Source organism: Fusarium oxysporum, chromosome 15 (genome assembly GCF_000149955.1).
Source record: "Fusarium oxysporum f. sp. lycopersici 4287 chromosome 15, whole genome shotgun sequence".
NCBI lineage: Eukaryota > Fungi > Ascomycota > Sordariomycetes > Hypocreales > Nectriaceae > Fusarium > Fusarium oxysporum.
The window spans coordinates 2,287,014-2,314,013 of record NC_031000.1 but is presented as its reverse complement, the minus strand read 5'-3'; the positions used below and the strand labels follow the sequence as shown (position 1 = coordinate 2,314,013).

The 27,000-nt window shown below is 47.2% G+C and overlaps 6 protein-coding genes across 6 annotated transcripts; 3 read left to right on the top strand and 3 right to left on the bottom strand.

Annotated features, from left to right (window-relative positions):
* Positions 1-121: 121 nt before the first annotated feature.
* FOXG_15602 (uncharacterized protein) lies at positions 122-1,795 on the bottom strand (the record flags this gene model as incomplete). The annotated part of the gene is made up of 2 exons (XM_018395687.1): positions 122-442; positions 497-1,795. The coding sequence occupies 2 exons, from the start codon at positions 1,793-1,795 to the stop codon at positions 122-124; spliced, it is 1,620 nt and encodes a 539-aa protein (XP_018255927.1).
* A 4,414-nt stretch (positions 1,796-6,209) lies between these two features.
* FOXG_22088 (uncharacterized protein) lies at positions 6,210-8,015 on the top strand. Its single transcript, XM_018402473.1, has one exon. It carries the CDS (start codon positions 7,384-7,386, stop codon positions 7,813-7,815), a length of 432 nt encoding a protein of 143 aa, XP_018255926.1. The 5' UTR covers positions 6,210-7,383; the 3' UTR covers positions 7,816-8,015.
* A 380-nt stretch (positions 8,016-8,395) lies between these two features.
* Positions 8,396-12,357, top strand: FOXG_15601 (uncharacterized protein). Its single transcript, XM_018395686.1, has 2 exons — positions 8,396-8,887; positions 8,940-12,357. The coding sequence occupies exons 1-2, from the start codon at positions 8,454-8,456 to the stop codon at positions 11,986-11,988; spliced, it is 3,483 nt and encodes a 1,160-aa protein (XP_018255925.1). The 5' UTR covers positions 8,396-8,453; the 3' UTR covers positions 11,989-12,357.
* Positions 12,358-12,618: 261 nt separating this feature from the next.
* Positions 12,619-14,925, top strand: FOXG_15600 (uncharacterized protein; the record flags this gene model as incomplete). The annotated part of the gene is made up of 2 exons (XM_018395685.1): positions 12,619-13,792; positions 13,844-14,925. The coding sequence occupies 2 exons, from the start codon at positions 12,619-12,621 to the stop codon at positions 14,923-14,925; spliced, it is 2,256 nt and encodes a 751-aa protein (XP_018255924.1).
* Positions 14,926-19,836: 4,911 nt separating this feature from the next.
* FOXG_15598 (uncharacterized protein) lies at positions 19,837-22,150 on the bottom strand. The gene is made up of 2 exons (XM_018395684.1): positions 21,532-22,150; positions 19,837-21,482 (listed from the first exon to the last, which is right to left on the bottom strand). The coding sequence occupies exons 1-2, from the start codon at positions 22,005-22,007 to the stop codon at positions 20,621-20,623; spliced, it is 1,338 nt and encodes a 445-aa protein (XP_018255923.1). The 5' UTR covers positions 22,008-22,150; the 3' UTR covers positions 19,837-20,620.
* Positions 22,151-26,564: 4,414 nt separating this feature from the next.
* On the bottom strand, positions 26,565-26,996 carry FOXG_22087 (uncharacterized protein; the record flags this gene model as incomplete). Its single annotated transcript, XM_018402472.1, has 1 exon — positions 26,565-26,996. One exon carries the CDS (start codon positions 26,994-26,996, stop codon positions 26,565-26,567), a length of 432 nt encoding a protein of 143 aa, XP_018255922.1.
* Positions 26,997-27,000: the final 4 nt, after the last annotated feature.

Sequence of the window (27,000 nt, the reverse complement as noted above, 5' to 3'; positions counted from 1 at the left end):
GATATCAATTCAGGGGTCAGGTCTATACAAGAAGAGCACAATAACAGATCTATGATACGGATATTTGTGCCTACGAACAGTGTAATGAACCGGTTGGTCTTCATCCCTCTGAGGGTACGTCTCATTCGAACTCAATGATAATCTCAGGGGCGCCCTCAAATCCAGGAGGCATCGTATGAACCAAACTCCAATAATTGTAGTCGTAAATTGGACTTCCTAAACCACCATATCGGCCAGCGAATGTGACCTTCGGCACGGGATTTGCATTTCCAGAGACAGATATCGAGATGCCTTGAATGTCAGCCCACGACTGGACATCCCTCTTCGCAAGTGAGGGAGAGGCCACAAAAGTGAATACAGAACTGCTGGTCCCCTCAGGATAAGTCACTTTCAGCTTCTTTGGCGAGACTTGCATCAGGACGTGGGCCTCAGTAGGACGGAGCTGGGTGTTGCGTCAGTAAAGACAGGAGTGAATTCTGAAGCCGTATTAACTTACGCTGAGCCATCCGATGCTATCATCTCCATAAGCCCAATGTGCAACAGCGGGATGGAACTGGGCCTTGTTATTCGACGGTCCGTTTGCGCTCTGCGTCCGATACGACTGAGCTCCGATCATCAGCGACTCGCTGAGCCACGTCGTGATATTACGGGTATCAAGGTCGTAGGGCGGATAGTAGGCCTTCCCTTTGTATGTCCTCTCTCCATCAAATATCTTCAGTGACTCCTTAAGATCCTCCGAAAGCAATGAGTTGTGGAATTCCGAGTGGACGGCAATGAGTGGCGCCCAAGCCCAGTCACGGGCATGGCTCATGACTTCCGGGTACTGCCATACACCCGCCTCTTTTCTACCGATAATGGGTGCGAGAAAGTGGGATAGGATGCCGAGAGACTTGGTCATGTCGAACGTGTATGAACGGTCCCATGGACCAGCGAGGTTCCGCATCCCCGGATTCCACAGTTGCGATGTGTAATTCCAGACACCGCGCAGGAGATCTGGACCTCTTTGGGAGAGAATACTATCCCCATGGCCATACTTACACCATAGTGTAAGACCAAAGAGTGAAATGCCGGTGTAAGTCGCTGAGTTGAATTCAGAAAGCGTATCATGCAAGTCAAAGAGGTCAATAATCTTCTTCGCATAATCCTCTCCAGCCTGTGTCATATTGTCATCGCCTATTTGGCGACCGGTCCAGCTTGTCTCGATTGCACGCATGATTGCAGTGTTACTGTAAGATGGATAGAGGTTATCTCCGTTCACACCACCCTCGCGGTATGAGCCGCCAATGCTGCAGTTACGTAGACTTTCCAGTATAAGCCCCTTCAAATCGTCAGACAACAGGTCACCGAACTCTTCGTATATCGTGATGAAGCTGAGACCGACGAAGCCTCGCCAGTTCGGGTCCCACGATCCGTACATGCGGGCAGGGTACCATGGTGTTCCAACAGTTGGCTCCTCCGGCTCTCGCGTATAGTCGCCATACCACAAGTCTTTGGGGTTGTCATGCTGGTCCTTGATGACGTATCTTATGACATCCTCAGCCCTTGAGGCGTCACCGTCGCCGTTCCGTGCAAGAAGTCCGACCGCATACCATGTAGAGGCTAGTGTCTCGTGGTTCATTGCCGCCTTAGATTCGAGGTCATATAGCTGTGAGATCTTCGGGTCGTAGAACTTGTCCATCCACTCCATAGAGTCTTCAACCATTGCTTTCGCCTCTCCTAGTAGCGCCCATGATTGCGCAACATGCTGGGTAAGAACGCCAAGGAGGCAAGCATGCACCCCACTAGAGACCTTCATATTGGCTTCAAAGATTGGAAAGGATCAAGATGTCTCTTTTGTCCGGTCTGATCAAGAAGGTGACGAATCTCAGTGAGGATGATCAGCTACCGTGATAGAGCAAAGGTTATCTGAACAGCCGCAAAGGACTGAGGCAGACATTGCATATTTGTATTGAGTCCTCTTGCTGGTTGGATTCAGCGCGCATCTTGTGGTTCTGTGTCTTCGTCTCCTAATCCAAATCCTACCTCAAAAGCAAAGCCAGCTGCTATTCGTTGGAAAGCGGTATGAGTGACACCTTGGTGACCAAATCGTGCATGTGGAAAGTCCAATGCATCCTGGCTCATACTTGGTTAGCAACAGGTAAGTGGCTCAAGAGGCTTACATGCTAAATTCATCCATTACTGCGCAGCCGATACCGCATTATGCCTACTATGCGAGCCCGATACCTTCAACTAGGTCTATAATGTCGCGATTTGGTTATTCCTGGCTTATCGAGGGCATATCCAAGATCCTTAGTGGCATAGTCTAAACGTCTTTGCTTTACTGTACTATTTCTGTGATTTTTCACTCTGAAATACCTATGAGTGGCGGGCGCGCTTAGACTGAGGCACGGGCCGCAACGGTCATTCCGCAAAAAAAATAACCTTCTCACAGGCGAATCAACCTTATTGGTTGAGTATTTCTGAGCCATTAGGGATGCGGCTGAGGGGCCCGGGGCTACATTTTAGGAAGCCAGCGCTTACGAAATTCGTGCCAGTCCCAGCGAACATGGCTATCCAGCTGCCATAATGTTTGTGCGCAAAAGTGGGGATGGCTTAATGATTGAGCTCTGTGACGACAGTCAAATAGAGTCGGTGAGCGACGCATCTTTAACCATGACTACCCGGATTTGCTATAATTGATATGTCATATTTCTCGAGACATTGGAGAAGCAGTATTTATCAAATACTGTAGACCTGGGATGGTTGTGAAGGATTTGACGTTTGGTCTTCGTTTTTAGCCTCCAGACTCCAGGCCCTCGAAACAAGACCGAATGGTCGCTGGGAAAAAATTGGGTGGGGACGGGACCAAAGAGAATGTACGGGCGTTAGGTTTCACCAGTCTCCCCTCCCCTCCGTCCTAAACTCTAGTCCAGATTAGGGCTTCTACCACCATCACAATACGGTGTTAGGTCTCATTCAGTAGCACGGCAGTTTTGGCAGTCACCCATCGCTGTGTTTAGCCATGACGCCATCTTAGCTCGTATGAGGGATCTTGATAGTGAGATGCTGTTGGGCTTACCCGGGCGGCAGCATCGGCGCCAGAGTACGTACGGAAAGGGGTTGTAGATGCTCCATGGCCTCATTGACTGTAAGACCAACGGCCGTGGATGAGGTTATCTATGGATATTACTTACCATTTGATCATGGCAGATCAGAGTTACGTCGAACAGTAGGGTAGCTGTCTATCAAACCTCTGCCTTCAACCCGACGCTGCACGATATCGCTTGAAACGTTGGGGTCTGAGGTTCAGGCATCAGTAAATTGGGGCTAGCGGAGGGCAGGGGGCTTCAGCACCAGCAGCAACCTTGTATCCTAACGTCGGTCACCCGGAAACCGGCCACCCCCAGAAACCGGCCACTTTTCCTCTACTATAAGCTAAGAAAATATAACATTTTTAAATATTAATAAGATATTATAGATTACTAATATAATTTTTTTCTAGTTTTATTTATATAGTTAAATAGCTTATATAATATAAAAAAAATACTATATAATTATATTAAGCTTATATAGGAAAATATAGCTATTTTAATATATAAGGTAAAAAATGTTAAGGAATTACTAGTATTTACTAAGAAAACCTTAACTAATTTAAAACCTTTATATAAAGTCTATTAAAATAGTTATAAAATTCTAGTTTTAAAATTAAAATTACTAAGAGTTTAAAGCTTTTTATTAAGAGAATATATAATATATATTACTTAATATTTAATATATATTTAATAATTTAAGTTTTATTATTAATAATAAACTTACTTATTATTATAAGTATTAAAATAGCTTAATAAAATAAATATTAAAATATATTATATTACTTTAGCTTATAAGCCAGTTTATATAAGTTAAAGTATTTAAATAGCTATTTTATTTAATTTATAATTAAATTTTAAAATAATTTATATTTTTATATAAATTTTCTTAAGATTTATTTTAAAAGTTTATTATTATTATTTAAAGAAATTATATAATTTTATAGTATTTTTCTATACTTAATATAAGTAATAAAAAGCTCAGATCTTATCTTTTTAAGCTTATATTATTTTTATTAGATTTAATATTTAATTTAAAACATTTCTTATCTCTTAACTTTTAAACTCTATTTAAACTTATATTATATAATAACTATATATTATATATAAAAAATAAAATTACTTTTATATAGTATTATATTAGTAGTATATAAAAATTATCTATATGTCACAGCTCGACCAGACTGGCCTACCCTAGACCACTAACAAGGTAGATCCGGATCACGTGGCGATACGTTATCGCAGAGACTTTGTTTACCGACCAGATAGTTCCTGAACGTAGCTCCTCGAGCTACGTCTTGTTAATAGAGCCTGACCTGCCTGCAGTGCCTATCCGTAGCAATAGACCGTATTCTGCCTGAAGCGTTCCCCGTTCACCTGCCCTACCGAGCCCAGCCCGTGACACTATAATTCTTATTTAAAGCTATATAGAGGAAGCTATTAAATCCTTTATTTTTATTATCTGTTAGTGTAAGGTGGCCGGTTTCCGGGGGTGGCCGGTTTCCCCCCATCCGACGTTACACCTAGGATGCGACCTGTGGTATTCTGAAGCACGACATCCAATATGAATGATATTGAAACCTACCAATTACCAAGAGAAGCAACAAAGAGACAGAAGGATTCGCTCCACTGCGCCACCCCCTAGCAAAACAAGCTGCATTGTGGCTCTTAAACCTCGCAAGCCCTGGATTCAGGAATAAGGGTCAAAGCGGGTAACGGTGGGAAAGAGCCGAGGTCAGGAATGGCATGGTGACAATGGAGCGGGGACGGACCAGGGTTAGCTGTGAGTGGTGGGGAAGCGGTGATCAGTGCAAGAGTAGCCTATACTCCGCGTCATAGACCCAAATAGATGTCTGCAGATGATCAATAACCTCCACGGCTTTCTGGGCTGCTGCGACCACCATTCATGTTTGATGCCGTATCTGGTTAATTCCGTGTGCCTCGTCTGCATCCTAAGCATTTGCAAAAGCTTATTCTGGATGCCCGGGCCTGATCCCGCTTCACCTACTCAAGCATTATTATCAGAAACGCACTGCGTTTCCTGTTTTTGACCAATCATCGTCCAAAATCTCCGACCCATATTTCTTTCGATGGAAACGCAGTGCGTTTCTTATGCCGCACTAATGGAAATTAAAAACCTAAAACACGAAACGCGACGCGTTTCCGTCGGCTAACCCTTGTCAAGTTCAACAACTTGATCACTCCAGACCCAAACAACAGCATTTTACCATCGTTTGCTGAACCTGACATATCTATCGTCTTCGTACAACATCTACTCAATCTCCTCCACTTTATCCTATCTTATATACTTTTCTATGCTTAGTCGTAATGGACCTCTTCCCTACTCTTCTATTCCTAATTGTCGTGTACCCCTGTTCACTTCTCAAGTGCCTGTCTATCTCCGGTTTATTCCCATGTAATCCATACTGTGGCGAGTTATTTGTCCCATTTTGAGAGACGGTCTGAGCACGCGTCACATACGCAAATCCAGTAGGCAATTGCAGCTTAAGTTTTCAGCGACACAACCAATATCTCTTGTCTTTTGTAGCTTCATCAGATCCTTAGATACTTAATAATATAGGAGCGCATTCGTTTTTTTTAATTGAATATTTTTTCCTTCTACAACTCATAATTAAACTAGAAGGCTTCATATTAAATCAGTCGCAGAGCAGGGTCCAGCGTTACACCTTCCGAATCAAGCTAGTGGCTCAGAGACGTCGCATTATGAGTCGTTGAAATCTAATTATTGGTTGCATGGCCGCGCCAGGCATGGATGAAAAGAGAAGCAGCTGCATATTTACAACCCCCACAGATAACAAAGCAACCCGCGTCTACACGAACCTCCACAGCCATCCCTGGATTGTGCTGTCTGATTCTTGGAAACTATCAACTCCGTTCTTTATTGAGTGCTGAACAGGGCGGGGTAATAAGACATGCAGGACTAAGTGCCACTGAAGGGATAGATAACAGAGCTTATTCCTTCCCCGAGGAAAGAGAAAACAGCCTTAGTCTATAGCCGTTTTCGGTTTTAATATAAACCCTATTAAAATCCCTAAAATGGCTTGCTTGACCGGCCGCAGCCATAAAAGCCCCTCAGCACAGACTAACCACACAGGGCTTAATAGCAGGCAGCTGACCACACAGCGATGGAAGCATAGGCCCATCGGGCGTTCAGTGGCACTTGTGACAGACTGACAAGTGCAGGCGAGCGACTCAAAAGCGGCTAGACGAGTCACTTAGTGGTGCGAGAGGACAATTGCGGCATGGCAGTGAGGGGAACCGAATAGGCAATCATTAGCTGTCGTATGTTTCCTCAATTGTGAGGTGACACGCTTTACCCCGCAAACCATATTAGCATCAAGTTGTTGTTAGGCAGATCGGCCCGCTCTGCGAAGATAGCTAAGACCTGACGAAGGAACCTGTATTATGGATCCGCCCTTAAAGAAAAAAGCAGCCTGCTGCATTATACGTATTGGCTGTAATAGAGCTTCCTATCTCACCTCATTATGGATACCGACGAGTTGCTTCGTCTCTGGTGGCGGGGGTGCGCCATTTTCTCAGCCAACGTAGCCGAAATCTCCTCGGCCCGTTGCTGCCTGATACTTAAACCGGCGGCCACACTAAAAGCAATCATATACTTTGCCAGCCGAATTGCACATTACCACCGTCGAGCTGAGGTGGCTAGCTGTAAGGTTGCAGGACTTGTTCCCGACTGTCGAATGTTCGAAGGAGGCCTGAGCGTTGGTCTGACTAAATGCCCTTTTTTCCGTCCTTGCAGCTTTATGGATCTTGGCATGGGAGATTACCATGTACCGGTAGATCAGAGCCCCACCATAGCCATCCATAATGAAGAACCATCAGTTCCCTGCCGGACTTGAATGTCACAGAGGGTTAATTGGTCCATAATCAACGCTCGGGCCTCCTTCGAACGGACGGCAGTTGATGAGCTGACCCTGCAACTTTGCACCTAGCCACCTCAGCTCGACAAAGGCAAATATGCAATACGGCTGGCAAAGTTCATTACTGCTTTTGCGTTGTCGCAGGTTTGCATCTTAGGGAGAAACGATTTAAAGACATTTGCCCAATATGAGTTATAAAAATGCCGCATCTTGCCGGTTTTACCTACCTTCTCTGCCACCACCCACAGCAACTCATCGGTATTTATTTTCTAGGACGAGAGAGGAATCTCGGTTACAGCCAATACCTCTAATGCAGCAGGAGGTTTTCTTCTTCAAGGTCGAATCAGTAATACAGATCACCTGGTCAGGACTCGGCGATCTCCGCGGAGCAGGCCGGTGTGCCCAACAACGACTTAATGCTGAGATGGTGGGCGGATAGACCTGTCACCTCACAACCGAGGAACGCACTACAGCTAATGATTGCCCATTCGTTCCCATCGTATCGAATTGCTCGCCTGCATTTGTTATTTTGTGACAAGTGTCATTGTACACCCGATGGTCCTGTGCATCAGCTACGTGGTCAGCTGCCCGCCACTAAGTCCCTGTGTGCATACAGACGAGCATGTGTCCAAGTCTGCTTTTCTTACCCCACCAAAAGGGCTGTTGTGGCTGCAGCCGGCCAAGCAAGCCGTTTTCAAGCCTTCGACAGGGTTTACATCAAAACCGAAAACGGCAATACACCAAGGCTGTTTTCTCTTTTCCCCAAGAGCTTCAGAAATTGTCCAAACCGGCTGGCAATGCAGAGAGTTTTGGGCCAGCTAGCTCCATCGCGCAATAGTAGTCTCTAATACTCTTCAACAGTTTGCCTTTCAGCTGACGTTGATACCAAAAGTGGGATTTAATGACGGCGCCAGGTCGAATAGATGCCTTACAAAGCCGCCAGAGCAGCATCTAGTATTACTCGTTCAATTTGATATAACCCCCCATTGTATTACTGCTTGATTTGGTCTCATCAGATTATTCCTCGTGACTAGATAAAATAAAGTAGTAGATGTTGTTCTGTTTAAATTCCAACTCGTGAGCTGCTCTGTGCTGCATAACCCTTACCCCAGATCGGCGCTAGCTAACCCTAAGCACCATTCAGGGACTCACCTTCGACCAAAGCGACGAGGCCGCAATAATGTACGTTGGCCCCGCAACCCCATTTTGGTGGAGAATTTGACTCATATCGCCTGCGAATAATACATAGGGCTGTCTCATACTTTTGCGCCCAACCTAGCAAGCTAGATTGGCTCACCTGGGGCCCTCGCCCCACATAAGGTAAAGGGTAATGATCTTTCGATACGTCGATGGATAACTTGGGTTAGTCAGCCTGCATAAAGCCATCAGATCATCTAGCAGGAACTGATCAGCTGGCAGGTATGTGTTTCCTCATCACCGTCCTCATATGATGTGAAAATTCTCAACACACAAGATCGTCAAAGCCATGTCGACAGGTTTTGAAGCGCTCGGCGCGGCAAGCGCTGTTCTGCAAGTAATTTCGTTCGCACGAGACTTAATAGTCACCTGTAAAGGTATCTACGATGGAAAGCTGACGTCTGAAGAAAATCTCGAACGCCACGCCCAGCAAATGTCGGATGCCGTTGATCGAGTCCAGATTCGTTGCGAAGTGATGGCAAAGCTGCACCCACAGGTCAACAACAACGAGCTTCAAGCCATTGCCAAAGCTTGCAAGGAATCTGCGCAAGAGCTGAAAAAGGAGGCTCGATTCGTGACTGGTTTATGCGACAAACGTAATCTACTGCATGCTATTCATGCTACGCTGAGAGGAGCCAGGCATCGGAAGAAGATTGAGCTTCTGGAACTCTCGCTGTCGAGGTATACGCAGGAAATGGAAACCGAGATAATGTCGCATTTATGGTGAGTCTCCGTCAGTGATAGCTGTCCTCGAGTTAATCAATGATTATTATAGTTCGCGGAGCTATGCAATCACATTACAGCAAGAAGAAGGGTTTCACCACCTTGCAGCCGATACTCAACGCCTCGTGAGACAACTCGCACGTGGTCACACTAGACTTGAAGATCTCATCAAAGAGGGCAGTACTCAGATGCGGGATACATTGGCCCATGAAGCGGCTAAAATTGAGCAATCCGTCAACCTACACACGACAACCCAAGCCCTCGCATTCAGTACTGCTGCAGAATCAAGGAAAGCATGCGATATCTTTTTGCGAAGCCTCAAGACCTCCAACATGAATCAGCGATATAACGATGTTCTGGACTCGAGGGAGGCGACATTCAAGCGGATATTCTCGTCTTATGAACCTATGGAAACTACCGACAACGAGTCTGAAATGTCTGGATCATCTGACACAGCGAGATACCCCACCTGGATGAGTGACAGGGACGAGGTTCATGGGTCTTGGGCTTCTTTCACTGAATGGTTGCAATCAGACGGTAAACTATTTTACATTCAAGGCAAGCCAGGATCTGGAAAAAGCACCCTTATCAAATTTATTCTGGATCATGAAAGAACCAAAGAGCTGCTCCAACGTTGGAGTTCAGATGTCATGATCGTGCATCATTTTATCTGGAAAATTGGATCCCATGAACAGAACAGCATCAAAGGTCTCTTATGCTCATTGCTGTACCAAAAGCTGCGAAACAAACGGGATTTGATCCAGCATACACTATGCCGCTTCACACATCTTTCCTCACACACCGAGTATAGTGACTGGTCTATCAAAGATTTGGATGCTGTTTTGCAATATGTCTCCAACAAGAATGTTAGACATCTGTGCATTTTCATCGATGGCCTCGATGAAATTCGAAATGAAGACGGCTATCGCAAGCTAATTCAGTCGATTGAGGGTATCTTGAATCTTCCCAATGTCAAGTTATGTATTGCTACCCGACCAGAGGTCCAGATCATGAGGTGGCTTGAGGTCATGAACCCACCTGGAATCCTACTTGAAGACCTAACGAGACCTGACATGCGCATCTTTGTACGCGAAAAGCTCAAACCTTTGCTTTCAGGTCAATGCATTTCATTCAGCACTTACGAAAAGCTAACAGAACGGCTCGTTGACAAAGCCCAAGGGGTGTTTTTGTGGCTCCAAATCGCAACTCGAAGTCTCATTGAAGGGATCGAGAATGATGATTCAGATGATCTTCTCTTTGCTCGTCTGGATCAACTTCCTGCAGATCTTGAGAGGCTATATATCGATATGTGGCGAAGGCTAAACGAGAATAACTCCGTGTATCGAGAAACAGCTGCAAGATATTTCCGCTACGCTCTCCAGCAGACGACGGTTTTCACGATGTACTACTGGAACAATTATCGTTGTGACGGCAGCTTAACGGATTTGCCCACATTATTTCAAGTCGCATGTGCTGAAAACATCGAAACACAACAAACTATTCTCAGAAGCTCAGACAGGATGGGCCTTGCGCGAATTCGACAGTTATGCGATGAGACAAAACGCTCTATACTCACACGTTGCGCAGGGCTCTTACAGATTGAGCCACAATCAGTCCAGCCCTTTACCACGGATGATTTCACATCCGAAGATGTACGCAACACCGTCGATCCGGCATTGAGCCGCATATCATTTATCCATCGCACGGCCCACGACTTCTTGAGAGACACGGAAGCTGGCCGAAGTATCCTAGGATGGGGGTCCCTGTCCGAAACAGTCATGCATACCCGCCTTTTTAACGGTTTACTCTGTCTTCTTGTTACCTGTAACACCCATTGGGGGATTATAACAAAAGCCGACAGCATCTTCGACAAGATCATCAAATTATCAGAACTCGAAGGAAGTAGGGGACTAGAAGTCGCTATTAACATGCTTGATATCATGAAGCCCCTTTACGACAAGCAGCTGATCCGATCCAATGAGTATCCGTGGGATCCTCAAGTTCCATTCTTGAGTAACTTGATAGGGTATTCTCAATTCGATGAATTCGTTATATCGAGCCTCACAAGGGAAGCTTCAACTCGCTTGGCTACCGATATCTTGCGCAATGGGTGGATCCCCGATCAACCCATTGGAGATAGGGTGCCATCAACGAGACTTGTCAACGCATTGCTTTCATTAGGTGCTGACCCACACGATTATGGCGTTAACCATAGTATCCATTGTTATGAGACCCCCTTCGCGAGAAAAGGAACAGCTCTCACCAATCTCCTTCTGGCATTTCTCTCTTGTAGAGCATATTGTCCTGTTCAAAGCGGCAGTGACGATGATTCTACTAAGAATGGCTGGGAATCGCACAACGAGCGCCTTTGTGAGATTATAAAAGTGGGAACAAGTATGGCAAAGGTTTGCCAGGACTTGAATGCGACAGTTCTACTGGTTGGGGGCTTCCAGCAAGATGAGATGGGAATACCTTCCTCAGTGTCGAATCTAGAGAAACCTATCATGGGTTTCGGCAACATTTGCGTTCTATATGAGGTAAACCTGCAGTTTCTACTGTTGTACCTCTTATCCGGGCCTACCAGCGGCCTCGCCCAGACAATCTTGAGAGGCCCGGATGCTCAGGAGCTCTATTCAAGACTTCAAAATCCGTCAGCAAAAATACGCTTCATTTTGACCATGGAAACAGCATCGGGATTGTTGCGTGAAAGAGTGAGGACTCTAAAATGTCACCGAATTCCATCACGGTCGCCTGACTTTGCGCCAAGGATTGCGCAATACTATCGTGAAGCTGGCATAACAGGCATTCCTAAGAAAGACCGGGTATTGAGCAACAGTGAGACCGATCTTGAGATTGTTACTAAACTTATCAAACACCCAGATGCGGAAGAAATTGAGTATGAGACTGCGGTCCTTGCTTTAATTGATGAACAACTGGGATTCTGTACCTTGGAACAAGCTGGCATCTCTCCTCCCATCCGATTTTTTGAATCATTATGCGACACCCATCGGCGTCTTTTTCCTGTGACATTCCGAAGGCTCGAGCTCTGCGCCTCTAATGTGGATGATAGCGAGGGATCAGCTTATGAGAGCACGAGCTGAGTTAGGGCGCCTCCAAAAAAAACGATCAAGCTACTGAACATCATGAAGGCGGCGCAAAGCTAAGTGGGCCACTATCACGATGCAAAATGCTAAGATGCTACCTCTCGCATGTACGGATGGACAGCCAAGATCAAATGAGCACTTGATTTTCTTTCTAAAGGAGCGGCAAGAGTCGGTCTCTTGTACTCATGTTCAGTCTGCCGATCGTCTAGGCAACAGGATGCCGCCTGCTACACCCCTTTTATCCGGCTCACTTTCGGTGAAAGTGGAAATTCGCGGTCTTTCATTGGCTCACACCCCTAATCAAGCATGTAGAGCAGAAATGCGCCGCATTTCCACTTCTGCACCAATCAGAATCTCCATTTTCTTACCCCGAATTTCCCCTCTGGAAATGCGCCGCATTTCCATTTAGGCCTGTAAACCGAGAACGCGAAATGCGCCGCGTTTCTTCCACGAACGCCCGTGCCAACCATGTAGACGACCGCGCTCTTAAACTTTACAGCATGTAGTAATTTCGGTTGCGTCGATTAGGAGGAAGGAAGCAGCAATCAAGCTCTCTCTTTATTCTTGGCTAAATGTGGCTTCCTAGAGGATATCTGATACTCTTGCTGCCTTCTCAACTTTATCAATATGACAGGTCTCGCGACGTACACTGATGCTATTGTCACATTGCGGCCGAGTCAGCTCCAAAAGCTCGAGAGTCTCGGCTTGTACTACAATTCGCCAGAGCCAGCAATAATTTGCGTCGAATGCGGCTTCGCCATTAACCCTGCACGCGCGCCGCGTCACCCAGGCGACAAGCATCATATAACTAAGTCTGCCCGCCGTGGTTTGAAGCCACTAATCTATTCTCTCAATCTTCCAAACCCAGAGACACTTCCACTGCGATCAAACGGCTCGCCGCCACACCCATACCTTACGGTATATAAGGGTTCGGCCTGTAAACATTGTGGTCTTCGCTCTATCAGCGAAAAAGTCTTACTAGCCCATGTCAAATCAAAGCACAGCAAAGACATCAAGCTCGCAGCTCGACAACAGACGCGACACTGGCTGAGTGATCACATCCAGCAAGGCTTGTCATTTCAGAGCTGGTCGGCGAACGATATCCGAAGGTCATGGATTATCACCGACAATAACCCTAGCCGTGGCTCTCTACCTTGTAGTACTCTCTTACAAGCTTGTCCAGACGCCGTTAAGCTGCTGGCCCAAAAGCTCTTTGCTGATGAGTGTGCAAGATTAGGGGGTGTAGAAGGAGGCCGTACGAGACGATATGACAGCGCAGCACCGGTATCTATCGCCTTACAGACGAATTGGATGCGGCGTACTGGCTGGGAAACGATGTTCCAAGATACACGTCGTAATATCCTTGTTGCGCTTACGGAGTTACCTAATTGTAGGACCAACCAGCCTATGCCCCTGGGTATCCAGGGAGAAGAAGTAATCTATAGCCTAGCGCGAGACGAACGAAAATTGGCATCGATGATGGTAGCGCTTGATCGCCTCCTCGACCAATGCGGCGAGACCGTTCGGAGGACCGATGTATGCCTGAGAAGATGGCTTCGTTCCAGGTTCCCAGACCGCCCCTACAAAGCGCCCTTCGAGCTGGTGGCAAAGCCGTCTTCTGAGAAGGTCTACCGGAAGGAACTAAAGCGCTTTATCTGCTTCTGGCTTCGACTGTCCCGACTATTACCGACAACTATGCGGGCAATTACAGGGCGAGGGTTGAACAGACATCAGTTTAGAGCTCTTCGTGAGCTCTGGGTGGATGGTGTCTGGCAGTCTGAGGAGCCTGCTGATATGGACCGTACAGATAACCAGGATGGAGGGTAGAGTATGAATGATCATGAGAGTGGAGATGATGGGGGTGAAGAAGAGGAGAATGATGATGATGATTATGGTGATGAAGAGGATGAAGGCGAGGACGAAAGTGAATGTGAGGAGAGTGATGGACACGATACATCGGAATATGACAGCCAGAGTAGTGTGGCTATAGAAGCAGATGATCTCTCTGACGCCGAGTCGACTTCCGCTTGGTCTTTGGACAACCAGGAGCAACTCTCCCAAGACCCCGCGGCCGACGTCTTACTGCGCTTTTGTTACTTTGCTATCGCCGAGGACTTTGAAGGTGGGCTCGCGAGCTCGACGATGCTAGTGTACTTCAGTGCTGTACGCGGGCTGTCAACCCCTAACGGCAACGAATACCTCCCTCCTCACCGGTTCACCCCTGTCCTAGCGAGACTTATATACTGTTCTCGGTTGGTCTTTCTCGAAGCCGTGCTGCCTCATTTCTCCCGTATCTACGGTGGTATTGCACGCCCACCGCGTCACGGGCTGCTGCGAAGGCTCAATGCGGCCCGGCGCGAGTACATGTGTGATGGCACGTTATCGCCCATGGGCGAATTCTTGAGTCTCTTGTCTTACGGCAACGCTCTTCGACGGTCTCAAGGGTCCAATTTCCGATTCCATTGGAGCGATGACGGCGAGGTACTGTCCTGGAATGGCAACCAACGACTTTCGATGGTGGACTTTCGTGGCCTGGCTTGTAAAGTGCTGCGCTCAGTCACAGCATCGTGTTCCCGTTTGATGTATGATTGGGAGCCTACTCACCTCGATTTGTCGCTGATTCGAGATAATCTATCAACGACAACACCGGGCTACTCCTTCGTATCCGATCCCGTCAATCAGCTAACAGATGCCTACCCCGAGTTACTACTGAGAGCATGCATATCCCCGGTCGACGGTCTGCTCCAAGAACAGGGTCAAAACCAGAGTACCTGGGATGCCAAAGCCGCTCGCGCATATTTGGAAGCCCACGATGATCACTTGAAGGGACTAATGGTGCTTTGTAACTTTGACGGCGGCCAGTGCGCACGGATCAGCGCTGACTTCAATTCAAGTAAGTCAAGTTTGGGGGTCCAACTTGATTACTTGAAATAAAATCGTCCATGAACTTACTTAACTTGAATTGAATTGATATACTTGAAATGAAGGTGCTGACCTGAGGCTCCAATAAAGCTATTAAGCCTCCCCTCCCTCCCAACCCACCAAGTCCCCACCAAAGCTAACCACCTCACCCATAGTGATCGCTTGATGGCGTAGCCGGTTTCGTAGACACTGCATCTCCTCTATTATCTCGGGGCTTATGCTGTGCCTTTGCGAGCTTACCGTTAACTTGGTGACACTGAACGTCCGCTCAGGGTCAACAGACATGGCAGGAATTGCCAGGATGTCGAGGGCAAACTTGCTCAGGCGTGGGTATTCTTCTTGATGATCCTTCCACCACAGGACGGGGTTCAAGTTCTCTCGCCGCACTGGCCCTTGCCTCATGTAAACGCCAAGTTCGTCTTCTTCCTCCATCATGCACCGATCGCAGCTCTGCATCCACTGGTCAAATTGACTGGGCTCGTCTTGTCGCACCGCTTTTCCTGTCACCGTCCTCGATGTCTCGGGCTGCTCCTCACGTGGATAGTGCTGTTCAAAGAATTCCCGGACACTGTTTTTAGCGTCTCGTAGCCACACTAGTTGCTCGTCGCTGGTCCAGTTCGCCTCAAGCCAAGAAACGCTTTTGAACTTGAAGCTAATTATATAAGGATCATGACTTATTCAATGTTCCATTTCTGCTTCACACGATCTCGACTTTGCCACAAGAGGCTTTGGGGAAGAATTCGAGTTCTTAATAGAGATCTGGACGCATCGTCGGTGATCATCATCAAGATTCTCATCTTGCAAAACTACATCAGTGTATTCCTCTCGAGCGTGCTGTGGCAAGTGTTTCTCTCGTCCGCGGCCCTGCTCAATTCGTTGAGCGCTAGATCCTGAGAAACCGTTAGTCAAAGAAGCTTGAAGAGAACGAAGACGAATTAGGGAGTCGTACTTTTGGTTGCCGAGACCCTGAAATTTCTCAGCTCACTGATGCAACTATCAGGTGACGAGAATATCAGGTTTTGTTCCTCGAAGAAATTGAGCAAGTACTCCATTCCAATCATTACTTCCCACAAGGCGCCGTGGCGTCCTTCTTTGGCCCAACCCTGGCACCTCATGGTGATCTCATGGAGCGGTTTGAGTAGACTCTGTATCTCCGCCAACAGAAGCCAGTCCTGTGGTGAAAGCTGATCTTGGACAGGCACCCGCTGTCGGGGCTCTGACGTCTTCGTTTCGAGATATGCAATGAAATGGTCAATATGCTCTCGCTTTCGAATGGCACGCTGGATCATCAGAAAGGTTGAATTCCATCTAGTTTCATTATTTTGCATCAGCTCGAGGTCGATGGCAGCTCGCTCCTCTTCAAAGAGTTGATAGCCGTCTTCGTCGTTCTGGTCACAAGCCAGAGATTTCATCAGCTCTCTCCCTTGCGGGGAAGCCCTGACGAACCGGACGATGTTATGCAGCTTGCCCACCGCTCCCCGTTTCCGCCAGAGCCGAAGCTCACGCTCTTCAACTTGGAAAGCCGCCTCGGTGAAGGCTTCTCGCTCAAACGAGTCAGGATCTTCTCCCCAGAGAAAGGCTCGAGCTGCAAGGTTAAGAATGTGCCCAAAGCATCTTGTTCGATGATTTCTAATATCTTCTTCCGCCATTGCAGGATAAAGTTGACGATAGAGGCTCGCCAAGCATGTATCATTGGATGAGGCGTTATCGCAGACACCCGCGCCAGTCCTATCTCGTATCCCATACTCGCCCAAGATATCATATATTGTCGCTGCTTGGTTGTCTCCGGAATGAGATCCCCATACACGGCGTAGAGCAAGGAGTCGCGATTGGACTTGATAGGAGGCGTCGAGATAGTGGGCGTGCAGGCCAAGGAAAGCATACCGGTTTGGAGAAGTCCATAGGTCAAAGCTAAAGCTAATCCTTGTGACTGCCTTCTGCAATTGACTTGATATTACTCCCTTCTTTACCTCGAATAATTTCCGCATAGTATCACGCACTGACTGCCGACTCCACGGTACCTCTTTTGCTAATAATGCATCGTGTAAATCGAGCATTCGGCGCAAGTACGGATTCGATGGCGCCGTGAATGGAAGATTGGCAGTAACGATCCAGCCGACCGTCAACTCCTTCGCTTTATTGACATTCGATCTTGCAGTAGGAGACTCCAAGCAACGCCGCTTTGAGGGTACGTGAATGTCACCGCGAGACGAATACGAATCTTCATCCGCATTGTCATCCGCCTCGGTGATCATATGAGACCTACATCCCGTAAGAAAATGAAGAAGCATTAAAGATCAGGCTCGTATAGATATCATTTACCTTCGGAGGTGCTCAATTGGCGATGTTGTATTTGTGGCGACGAATAATGAGCTCTTGCCTCGTTCATCACATTTCGAGCATACCCAGTAGGTCTGCAATGTCCGTAAATCAGGACTGACTTCTGTAAGAAAGAAGCCATGGGCTTGGATCCAGCTCCTTCGACCTTTGCGATTCTTATTGGCAATGTATTCTTCTGGTATATATTTCTTGCAGCCGATCTGGACAGTTGGGAGGTCGGCGAGGGTCGTTCTTCCAGCTTCAGTCTTGATGGACGCAGCGTCAAGCTGCTGCTTGAGTGATTTGCGCTGGCCACTAATTCCCAGAATTGATTCTAATGACTGTTGTTGTGCTGCCATAGCGGGTTACCGGCGAATCGCGAAATACAGATGCTTCTCATCAGGGAGCGACGTTAATTCTGAACCAGGTGTTTCCACCACGCGAGCGAACACAAAACACGTAGTCGCGCCACCCCTGCCGCGTTCCTGGGTTCCATTGGTGTAATCAACTGGGGCACCACACTCAATTGATTACCCTATGCCTGGGACTCCGAACAGCCTCAACATTCACAGGGCTGTCACATAGGAACATCCATAAAATCTAGTATTTCAAGTAAATCAAGTTTGAAGCATTATGAACTTGCTTACTTGAAATAAACTGGGTCATCGACTTACTTGACTTACTTGAAATACTTGACTTGATACTTGAATTGAGGTCAGCGCTGAATCGCCGGGCAGGTCGCATTCTTGATACCAATTAGCAAGGTGATATTAGCCTGAACTAATAATAAACGGCGGGATCGATTAACCTTCTGCATTAATCGCCTTGATCACAGTAATCTATTCGCAATTTCCAGGCTAGACTTTCTTTAGTATCCGTTTCCTTTCTAAGCTTGTAACAACTATTCCGGGCTTAATCATACCCATTATAAAGCCGGTCTTATCAAAATTCCACATATCATCTAATTGGATACCATATTTTGCAACTGTATTCTCTATGAGGCAAAACCAGTTATGCTTAATAGTTGGATCTTTGTATTTAGCTCTCTGATAGTTATATCTCTGAAATCGATGTGTCTTAAGCTCTGGTTGCTGTTAGATAAAGTTATGAACCTAGCGTATGCCAATGGGTGATGTATTGCGGTCGGTAAGTAGAGAATTAGCTATTTTTTCTATAAATTCGCGGCGCGGGGGAAATCCTCGCGAATCTAGGTCAAGGACGAATTGAACTATTATCTGCTCCTTAAGATCAGATAGATTCCGTGATTTAGTGGTAATATCATGTTTTGATTGAATTCCCTGCCGGCGGCGATTTAAGGTATGGTAATTGACTTGATATATAGTTGCGGCCTTCCGGCTACTTAATTTTGGGTCATTTTGGAGAGCCTGGAGGGCAAGAAGGATCCTAGCCTCATATAAAGACTGTGACATGTTGGGTAGTTGAGAATTATCTGATTAAATAGTGATAATGTAAGGTGAGGGATTTTTGGGACACTCGCTTATCAAACACGTTAACTAGTATAACGTCGACGATAAGCGGGTGTTACAGATAAGCGAGTGTTACAAAAATCCCTCATACACCTCACTTTCTATCTGATCAATTAATTCTCAACCACCCAATATGCCACAATTAAATGAAGAGGCTAGAGTTCTTCTTGCTCTTCAGGCGCTCCAAACTAACCCTAAATTAAAGCTCCGACGAGCTGCAGAGATATATGAAGTTGGCCCTATGAAGCTATGGCGCCGACGCAAAGGCATACTCTCTATACATAATACTATCCCGAAGTCGCGGAAACTATCTGATCTAGAGGAACAGATCATAGTTCAGTATATTCTCGACCTCGATCCTCGAGGATTTCCTCCCCGGCATCGTAGTGTTGAAGAAATGGCCAATGGACTGCTTGCTGATCGCGATGCATCACCAGTTGGCAAGCGCTGGGCTATCAATTTCGTCAAGCGGCAACCAGACCTCAAGACGCGTTTTCAGCGGAGATATGACTATCAAAGGGCTAGATGTGAAGATCCGACTACTATTTGCAATTGGTTCAGGCTCGTACAGAATACAATCGCAAAGTATGGTATCCGATCAGATGATATCTATAACTTTGATGAGACCGGCTTTATGATGGGCATGATTGGAAGCGGTATAGTTATTACAGGCGCAGAGAGGCGTGGAAAGCCTAAATCTGTGCAGCCTGGAAATCGGGAATGGGTTACAGTTATCCAGGCGATTAATGCGGAAGGCTGGGCAATTGATCCATTTATCGTGGTTGCAGGCCAATATCACCTTGCCAATTGGTACCGAGAAAGCAACCTCCCGGGCGATTGGGCTATCACCACGACCCAAAATGGCTGGACAGATAATGAGACGGGTCTCGAGTGGCTAAAGCACTTTGACCGATGTACAGCCAATCGATCAGTTGGTTCCTATCGTCTTCTGATCCTTGATGGTCACGAAAGTCACCACTCGACCAACTTTGAGATATATTGTGAGGAGCATAATATTATTACGCTTTGTATGCCGCCTCATTCATCTCATCTACTTCAGCCTCTTGACGTCGGGTGCTTTGGGCCGCTGAAAAAGGCATATGGTCGAGAAATTGAGCATCTAATCAGAAGCTCTATAACACATATTTCCAAGACTGAGTTCTTCCCGGCCTTTTATGCCGCTTTTCAGGCTACTATGACCGAGAAGAATATTAAGGGAGGTTTTAAGGGAGCTGGCCTTGTCCCTTTTGATCCAGAAAGTGTAGTCTCAAAGCTTGATGTGCAGCTACGGACTCCAACACCTGCTGAGGAGGAAGCAGGCCAGGCACAACCTTGGACTTCAAAGACCCCGAAGACAATTATTGAGGCTGAATTGCAGTCTGAATACCTTGAAAGACGAGTTAGAAGGCATCAAAGCAGCTCTCCAGAGTCAATTTTAGAAGCACTAAAGTCTCTTTCAAAAGGAACGAAGGCAGTTATACATGAGATGGCTTTAATGAGGGCTGAGATTCAAGATCTTCGACAGGCGAATGAGATACTTAGCCGACGGCGCAGAGAAAAAAGAACCCGCCTACGGAATAGAGGGAAGATGACAGTAGAGGAAGGTCGGGATTTAACTGATCAGATAGATATAGATATGCAGGTAGTGGCCGAATTGTCGAAAAGTGGTGGTCAGGGAAGGTCGATGCGACTTGGGGTTCGGCGCTGTGGGAGATGCGGCAAGGCCGGGCATAATGCAAGGACCTGTCAAGAGGGTATTGAGGCCTCTGCAGAAGAGAATAGCAATTAGAATTAAACGATTAGATACTTTATTGTGTTTTTATTGCGATTTTTATTTTTAAGATGAAGACTTTTGTAACACTCGCTTATCTGTAACACCCGCTTATCGTCTACGTTAAAGATTATAATTTGCGCAATATCGTAGCGTCGATCCTAAATCGCATCCACGCCACCAAACTGGCTGCACCGAGCGACATAGACCCGGCGTAGTACATTGCTGGCCTAAAGGCCATTATGCCACCCTCAATACCACCATATCTACCTAACATATATCCAGCAATAGGACCGCCCATGAGATAACCCCCTGCCCAGCCTGTAACAATCATACCCATAGCGATAGGCATTTTGTGGCTTCCAAAGACGCTACCTACAACCGTAGGCATGACAGCAAAAAAACCTCCACTTGCGACACCATTCCATATGGCGAAGATAGCGAGTGGTACCAGAGTGTTGCTGAAAGGCCACAAAACCAGCATACTGATCCCAGTCAGTAGCAATGTGACAAACAGAATGTTGAGCGGACCAAACAAGTCGCAAAGCAACCCAAACCCGATCCTGCCGAGTGCACCGGAGAAGTTGAAGATAGCCACCATAGCTGCTCCCACGGAAGGTTTCAGTTGGATGGATTGGCAGTAGAGCGGGAGGAAGAACGGCGGAACAAATAGTGGAAACGTGGCGATGACTCCTGATAAAAACAGCAGGTCGAATTTTAGACTGGTAAACAATCGCCAGTCAACAAAAGTAGTGCGTTTTGCTGGCGCCCTCTCGCGGATTAGCCACGCTGCTGGGAGACCGCTTCCTAAAGTCAATATACCCACAATTCGGAGGGCCCATGCCGGTCCCAACACGTCGAGTAAACGCTCCATGGCGAGGGAAATGGCTGCTCCACCTAGACCACCAGCTGCGAACACAATGCCATTGGCCAAGCCTCGTTTTCGCTGAAAGTACTGGGCTGGGATAATTGATACAGTCATGAAACACATGCTAGAGACAGGTTAGCACAGTCTGTGGTCACTTTCGAGGGCGACAATACCTCGTCCCAACACCCATGACTACCCCCACTGTGGCGAACAGCGCCCCAACATTGTCAACGGCGAAGGCTGCTAGGATCTCTCCACCACCCAGTAGTGTTACTCCAAGAAAGGCAAGCTTTTGGGCTCCAATACCCGATACGATCCGGGCGTTCGCAACTGCCAGAATGGCAATACAAGCTACCGTCAAGCTGCCGACAAAGCTCAGAGTCGACGCGCCGGAGACACCTTCCTCGACGAGAGCCGTTTGAATAACACCCCAACTATATGTCGTGCCAACAAACCACCAAGTAATTACGGCACAGCCAAACACGGCTATCCAGCCGTAGCCTCCATCAGGTACTGTAGTCTCGTGTACGACAGCTGCATTCGGAACCGCATTGACGGACAGAGATTCTTCGAAATTGTCAACAGTGGTTTGCTCGAGCGGCAGACTGAGTCTCCTAGTGTTGCGCATCTCAATCTGATCGGTCGACATGGCTCGAAGTCCTTCTAGAATAAAGATTGAGTATTCCGCACCTCTAGCAGCAATGTCTGAATCGTAGTTCGGGTCACAAGTTAATTGTGTCGTGTGATGTTGTACAGTGAGAAGAGGGGTCGAAGTGGCGGATAATTAAGACAAGCTGCCGTTGAGTAATCAGCATTGAAATTTAACGGCAGCTAATAGGCGGACGGGTACCCGTCCTTCTAAAACTGTACGGGTCCCGTCCGAGTTACCATATCTGGTATAGCTCACTCCGCTATCGGATTGGAACTATTTCGAGTGGTTTTACTTGAAGCCCATCAACCACTAATTTTACTCAAAGCAAATCGCTGACTTTAACTTGTATAGTCTTGATTTATCCGAGCTATAAGCTCATTATAAACTCTACTAAAGTTAGGACTGAACTACAATACAACTCTCCTCCTGTTCCGTGGCAGCATACAAGGCTTCTTGCTCATCGATATCCCGCTGAGCTATCTTCCACAGCTCGCCCATACCTCTTCTGCTTGTAAACATTCGTCCGTTCTCGGTCTCCTCAACTACTTGTGCTTCAATTCGATCAGCTTCTGCTTTATCCCAGTCTAAGTAAGCCATCATCTCTTCTTTAGTCCATTCTCTCGGACCCGTCGAGGTTTTGCAGCACCTCCCCATCTGCTTATAATCAATACACCAGCTGTAGCTTGCTTTTGGGTATCCCAAAGGTAAGCCCATTGCTTTTCGATACTGGCGATTACCAAGCCAGGCTCCTGGGGGTTAAGCCTTATACCAATCCTCTCTAGACTTGACGTATCTCTGATGGATGGCTCGCGGATCGTCATGCCTCAGATGTGTAGTTGGGTTCGAAGCTAGATCTCTCGAATTTAACTGTGGTGACACCTGCGGTCTACACGTCGATGGCGTAGGTGATGGGTGTCGAGGTTCTGGAGTCGTTATGTGTCGGTCCACCCGCTCTGTTTCGATGGTCAACTGGGATGGCAGATCTTGACAAGTTGATTCATTCTCAAATTCGAAAGTTTCCAAAGTTGTGATTGGTTAGTTGTGATTGGTTGCCACTGTATTTCGCCGAGCGTTTTCATCACTGGTGGCCTTGGTTCCTCAGGGGTCGTAAAGGGTATCCACCCAAAGGTTTTCGAACACACCTGCGGCTGGTCTGAAGATATAACGGGCAATGCTCTTAGTTCCGAGTATCGTAGTGGACACTCCTTTGAGTTCCTTGCGTGACCTAGTATATGATATTTGCTGCATAAAGGAGGGTTTCGTATCGGCCTCGCCTTCTCAATGACTTCAAAACCGCTAAGTTCTCTTCTCACACTAGATAACGGCAAAGACGAATTCGTAGTCACTGGATCGACTCGCTGGCGGGGTTCTAAGAGGGGCCTTTGATTATCTTCCCTAGTCAAGTGCCAATGCGGATGAAAATCTTCGAGTTGTAGAGTCTGCCCTTGAGCTAATAAGCCCTCCAGCTTGTGAGCGCAGGGCAGCCCTTGTGATCGTGAGAAAGAACCAGTACAGGCCGACAAAGGAGTAGAGCCTTGATGAAATAGAAGCTTTCGTTGCTGCTCAACCTTTCGCAAAGCTTCATGAGACACCCAACCACGTACTGCACCATAGAGAATACTGGAGAGTTCGATAGGTGTCCTGATCTTCTGCTTGGCTTGGTTCGACTTCAACTCCGCCAGTTGATTGAGTAGTGCATGCTTGATCGATCGCCAAGCTTCGAACAAGTCCAATGTAGATACTTTGAGGTGGCTCTTAAGCAGCCAGTGTATGCCTTCCACCCTTGAAGTAACGACGTTGTCAAAGTGGGGATGTTGATTGACCCACGCCTTCACCAGCTTCTCTTTGTATTGATCAAGCCAGTTTGTCTTGATATATTCGACTTCTTCGATACAATCCGCGATGTATTTCTTCTCAAACTCGGACACACGTTCGTGGAAAGTTTGTTCATTTGGTGACTTGATGATCGAATGCCAGTGGCTGTAAAACTCATTCCAAGCCTCGATTCCCGGGTTTTCCCCTTGAGTCTGGCGCGTAAATCTCGGCTGGCAGTAGCGAAGAACTGCCTTGTTAGCATGCCAGAGACATAGCAGCGGCCTTGATGATGGGAAGCAAGTATCGACAGCATTCATACATGCTACGCAGCGATCAGTCAAGATGACTGAGGGATGCCTTATCCTGCGGTTTTCGCACAGCGACTGGAATCGATCTAACGCCCAAAAATAGTCTTCTTCACACTCACCACTCAGGAAAGCAAACGCGACACAGAACGAACGTTGACAAGAGTCGACACCGATCAAGTCCAAAAGGGGCATGCCGTATTTGTTGGTTTTATAGGTACAGTCTAAGATTAAGACATCCGGATATGCCTGTAGATATGCCACTGAATCGGGGTGCGCAAACAGAACAGCTTTGACTTGACCGTCTGGACCGGTTTGGAATTGAATATATTTAATATTTCCTGGGTCTTTTAACCTCACGCCCTGTGCGGGTGCGTACGACACCTAATTCTTCCTTCCCTGAATTTGACCTCTCATCCTCTTCTATCCCTCCCACCTCGATCACATCCTCAACAACATCCACCCCTTCAATTGCTTCATTTGGCTCTGAAATAGTGTCACCATCTGCTAGAGCCTCTGCCAGTGTGATAAATCTCTTATTGGGGTTTGGTATCGCCTTTCTCTTCTTGCCTCTGCTCAACCGGCCAACTTCCTCCTCCAGGCTGGCTATTCTGGTGCTCAAAGAGGCGATCTTGGACTCTTGGACTTCAAACCCTTTTGATATCACAGAATACCGCCTTCTGGTAGAGGGGCTCCTGTTCTTCCCCCAGGTCTCTGATGTGACGGCTGGTCTTTGGCGTATTATCAGAGTCGACTTGCCCGTCTCTGTGGCCGTCTGACCCGGGCGTCGTTTCCTTCTTGTCTGGTTGGATTTCGGCATGTATGAGCGCTTTCCGTCGTGAAATCGGTCAGTTCTCAGTTACTCTCCACCCTGAAAGGATGTTTTTCGTCATACCCACTTCCCTGGCTTTGGCATAGGCCTTGATGAAGTTGACCTTGTCCACGGGCGCAGAATCCGTCAGGCTTGCCAGTTTTTGGAGCTCTTTTCGATATGCAGCCTTGGATACGTTGAAAACACCATTATCCAGTGGCTGTAGGCCATGAGAGCAATGTGCAGGCAGGTAACAGCAATACACGTTATTCAAAAAACACGTGGCCATCCACTCATCCTGGATTTTCAGTCAGCGGTATTTCTGATCGAGAACAGGTAGACACCCACAGATACATGGCTCCCATGGCCATCTAATATGATGAGCCTTGCATCAGACTCATCTGCTGGCTGGGTTTGGGGCAGATAAACCTCTTTGAGCCACTCGACCGCAATATGGTTGTCTGTCCAGCCGTTATCGGACGTGATATAATACCAGTCGGCGATCTTGTTAAACTCATCAATAAACACTGCTTCTGAAGTTCTTTGCCCTTGAAGATAATTCCCGGCTTTAGAAGACGGCCATCTGCAGTGACGGCTTCGATAAAGCTAGTCCAAGTGCGGGACTGCGAGCCTTTGAAGAAGGCCTTCCTCCTGAGATCGCTACTACCAATTACCAAGGAATCCAAACCTAGATCTGCAATTTATTGGTAAGTCTTGTATCAGAAGTGGTCAGTACTCACCAAATCCAGCCATGATACCGCCCTCGTCAACATTAACCGTGTTCTCAGGCTTGATCCAGCCATATTCGCTCTCCCGGATATCAAAGTACCAATTGACGGCCATTGGGGTAAAAGAATTGAACCTTGAAACTTCCTGGCGTTTTCCTACCTTCGTATCGATCTCTGGATGGCGTTTAATAAATCTGGCTAGCCAGTGTACACCGATAGGCCTTTCCCGGCCCTGCTGTCTCAACAGGGCAGCTACCGTGGCGCGAACTTGACTGTGGGAAGGAGCATAGCCCAAGGCCTCTTGTCGAAGTATCCATGTAACTAATCTAGCCTCTTGGGATTTGTATAACAGCTAGGCAGGTTGGGTGACCTCGGGCTTTGACGGTAGGCCTCTTAATCAGTCAGACAGAGTGGTTTGGGGCATTCCATGCTTCTGGGCGGCCTGGTGCTGCGAGAGGTGATTATCTGTAACATCCAGTATAGCTTCAATGATATCATTCTCTGTATAAGACTGTTGAGGCATTTTCAAGGCGATTAAAGGAAGCTGCTATAGATAAAAGTTTGATGAAATTTTGGGGAGGCTGGATGATGAAGGAGACATTTGAGAAATTTTACACTAGTGTCATGCGACCAAACTGCTTGTGTAAAATACAAATGACTTTGCCAATATGAAACAGCATGAAACTCTCAGTAAGACACAATCTGTTCCATGTAAATAACTTCAATTTTGGCCAAGCACTGTGCAAGTGAAGTTTGACATTTTGTATGGGGAATTCTCTTTTTCGCTGACCGGTAGGTGGGTATGACCGGCAGGTGGGTACTGCATGGTAATCATTGCCAGGAGATCCAGCCCGATTATCGGCAACACACCACTTGCCTCAACCGCAAGGAGTTTTCACAGCGTATCCCAAGCATTGTCATCCAATTCCATCAGTTCATTCTCGCTTAAGGCCTCCACATTCGTATACTCTCGGAACAACGCTATGTTCTCAAACCTCTCAGCCAGGCTCTCCACGCTTGCCTCCGTAGGATCCGTCATGGCAAGATTCAAGTCAGCCATGAACGTGGCCCGAATGCCCTCTGATGGATTGGTTAACTGGTTCTCTTCAAACTGCTCCATCAATCGTCGCGCTTCGCTTGCTGACAAATTGCCTTGCTGCAGTGCCATGGACAGGATGCTCCGACCGATGGCCTCTGCAAAACGATATGCCTGTCGTAGATGTCCGTAGCACTGGATGCAGAAAAGGAGATAGAAGCGCCAAGTAGGGCTCTTTTTATCGCCGAGGATAGCGTTTGCGATATGTACTAGAGCTGTGTGCCATAGCATTGTA

Excerpts from the sequence above, each read along its gene's own strand:
- FOXG_22088 (XM_018402473.1), top strand. The coding sequence starts at position 7,384 with ATGCTGAGATGGTGGGCGGATAGACCTGTCACCTCACAACCGAGGAAC.
- FOXG_15601 (XM_018395686.1), top strand. The coding sequence starts at position 8,454 with ATGTCGACAGGTTTTGAAGCGCTCGGCGCGGCAAGCGCTGTTCTGCAA. Across the intron at positions 8,888-8,939 it reads GAGATAATGTCGCATTTATG|TTCGCGGAGCTATGCAATCA; the intron begins GTGAGTCTCCGT and ends TGATTATTATAG.
- FOXG_15598 (XM_018395684.1), bottom strand. The coding sequence starts at position 22,007 with ATGTCGACCGATCAGATTGAGATGCGCAACACTAGGAGACTCAGTCTG. Across the intron at positions 21,483-21,531 it reads GTCATGGGTGTTGGGACGAG|CATGTGTTTCATGACTGTAT; the intron begins GTATTGTCGCCC and ends ACCTGTCTCTAG.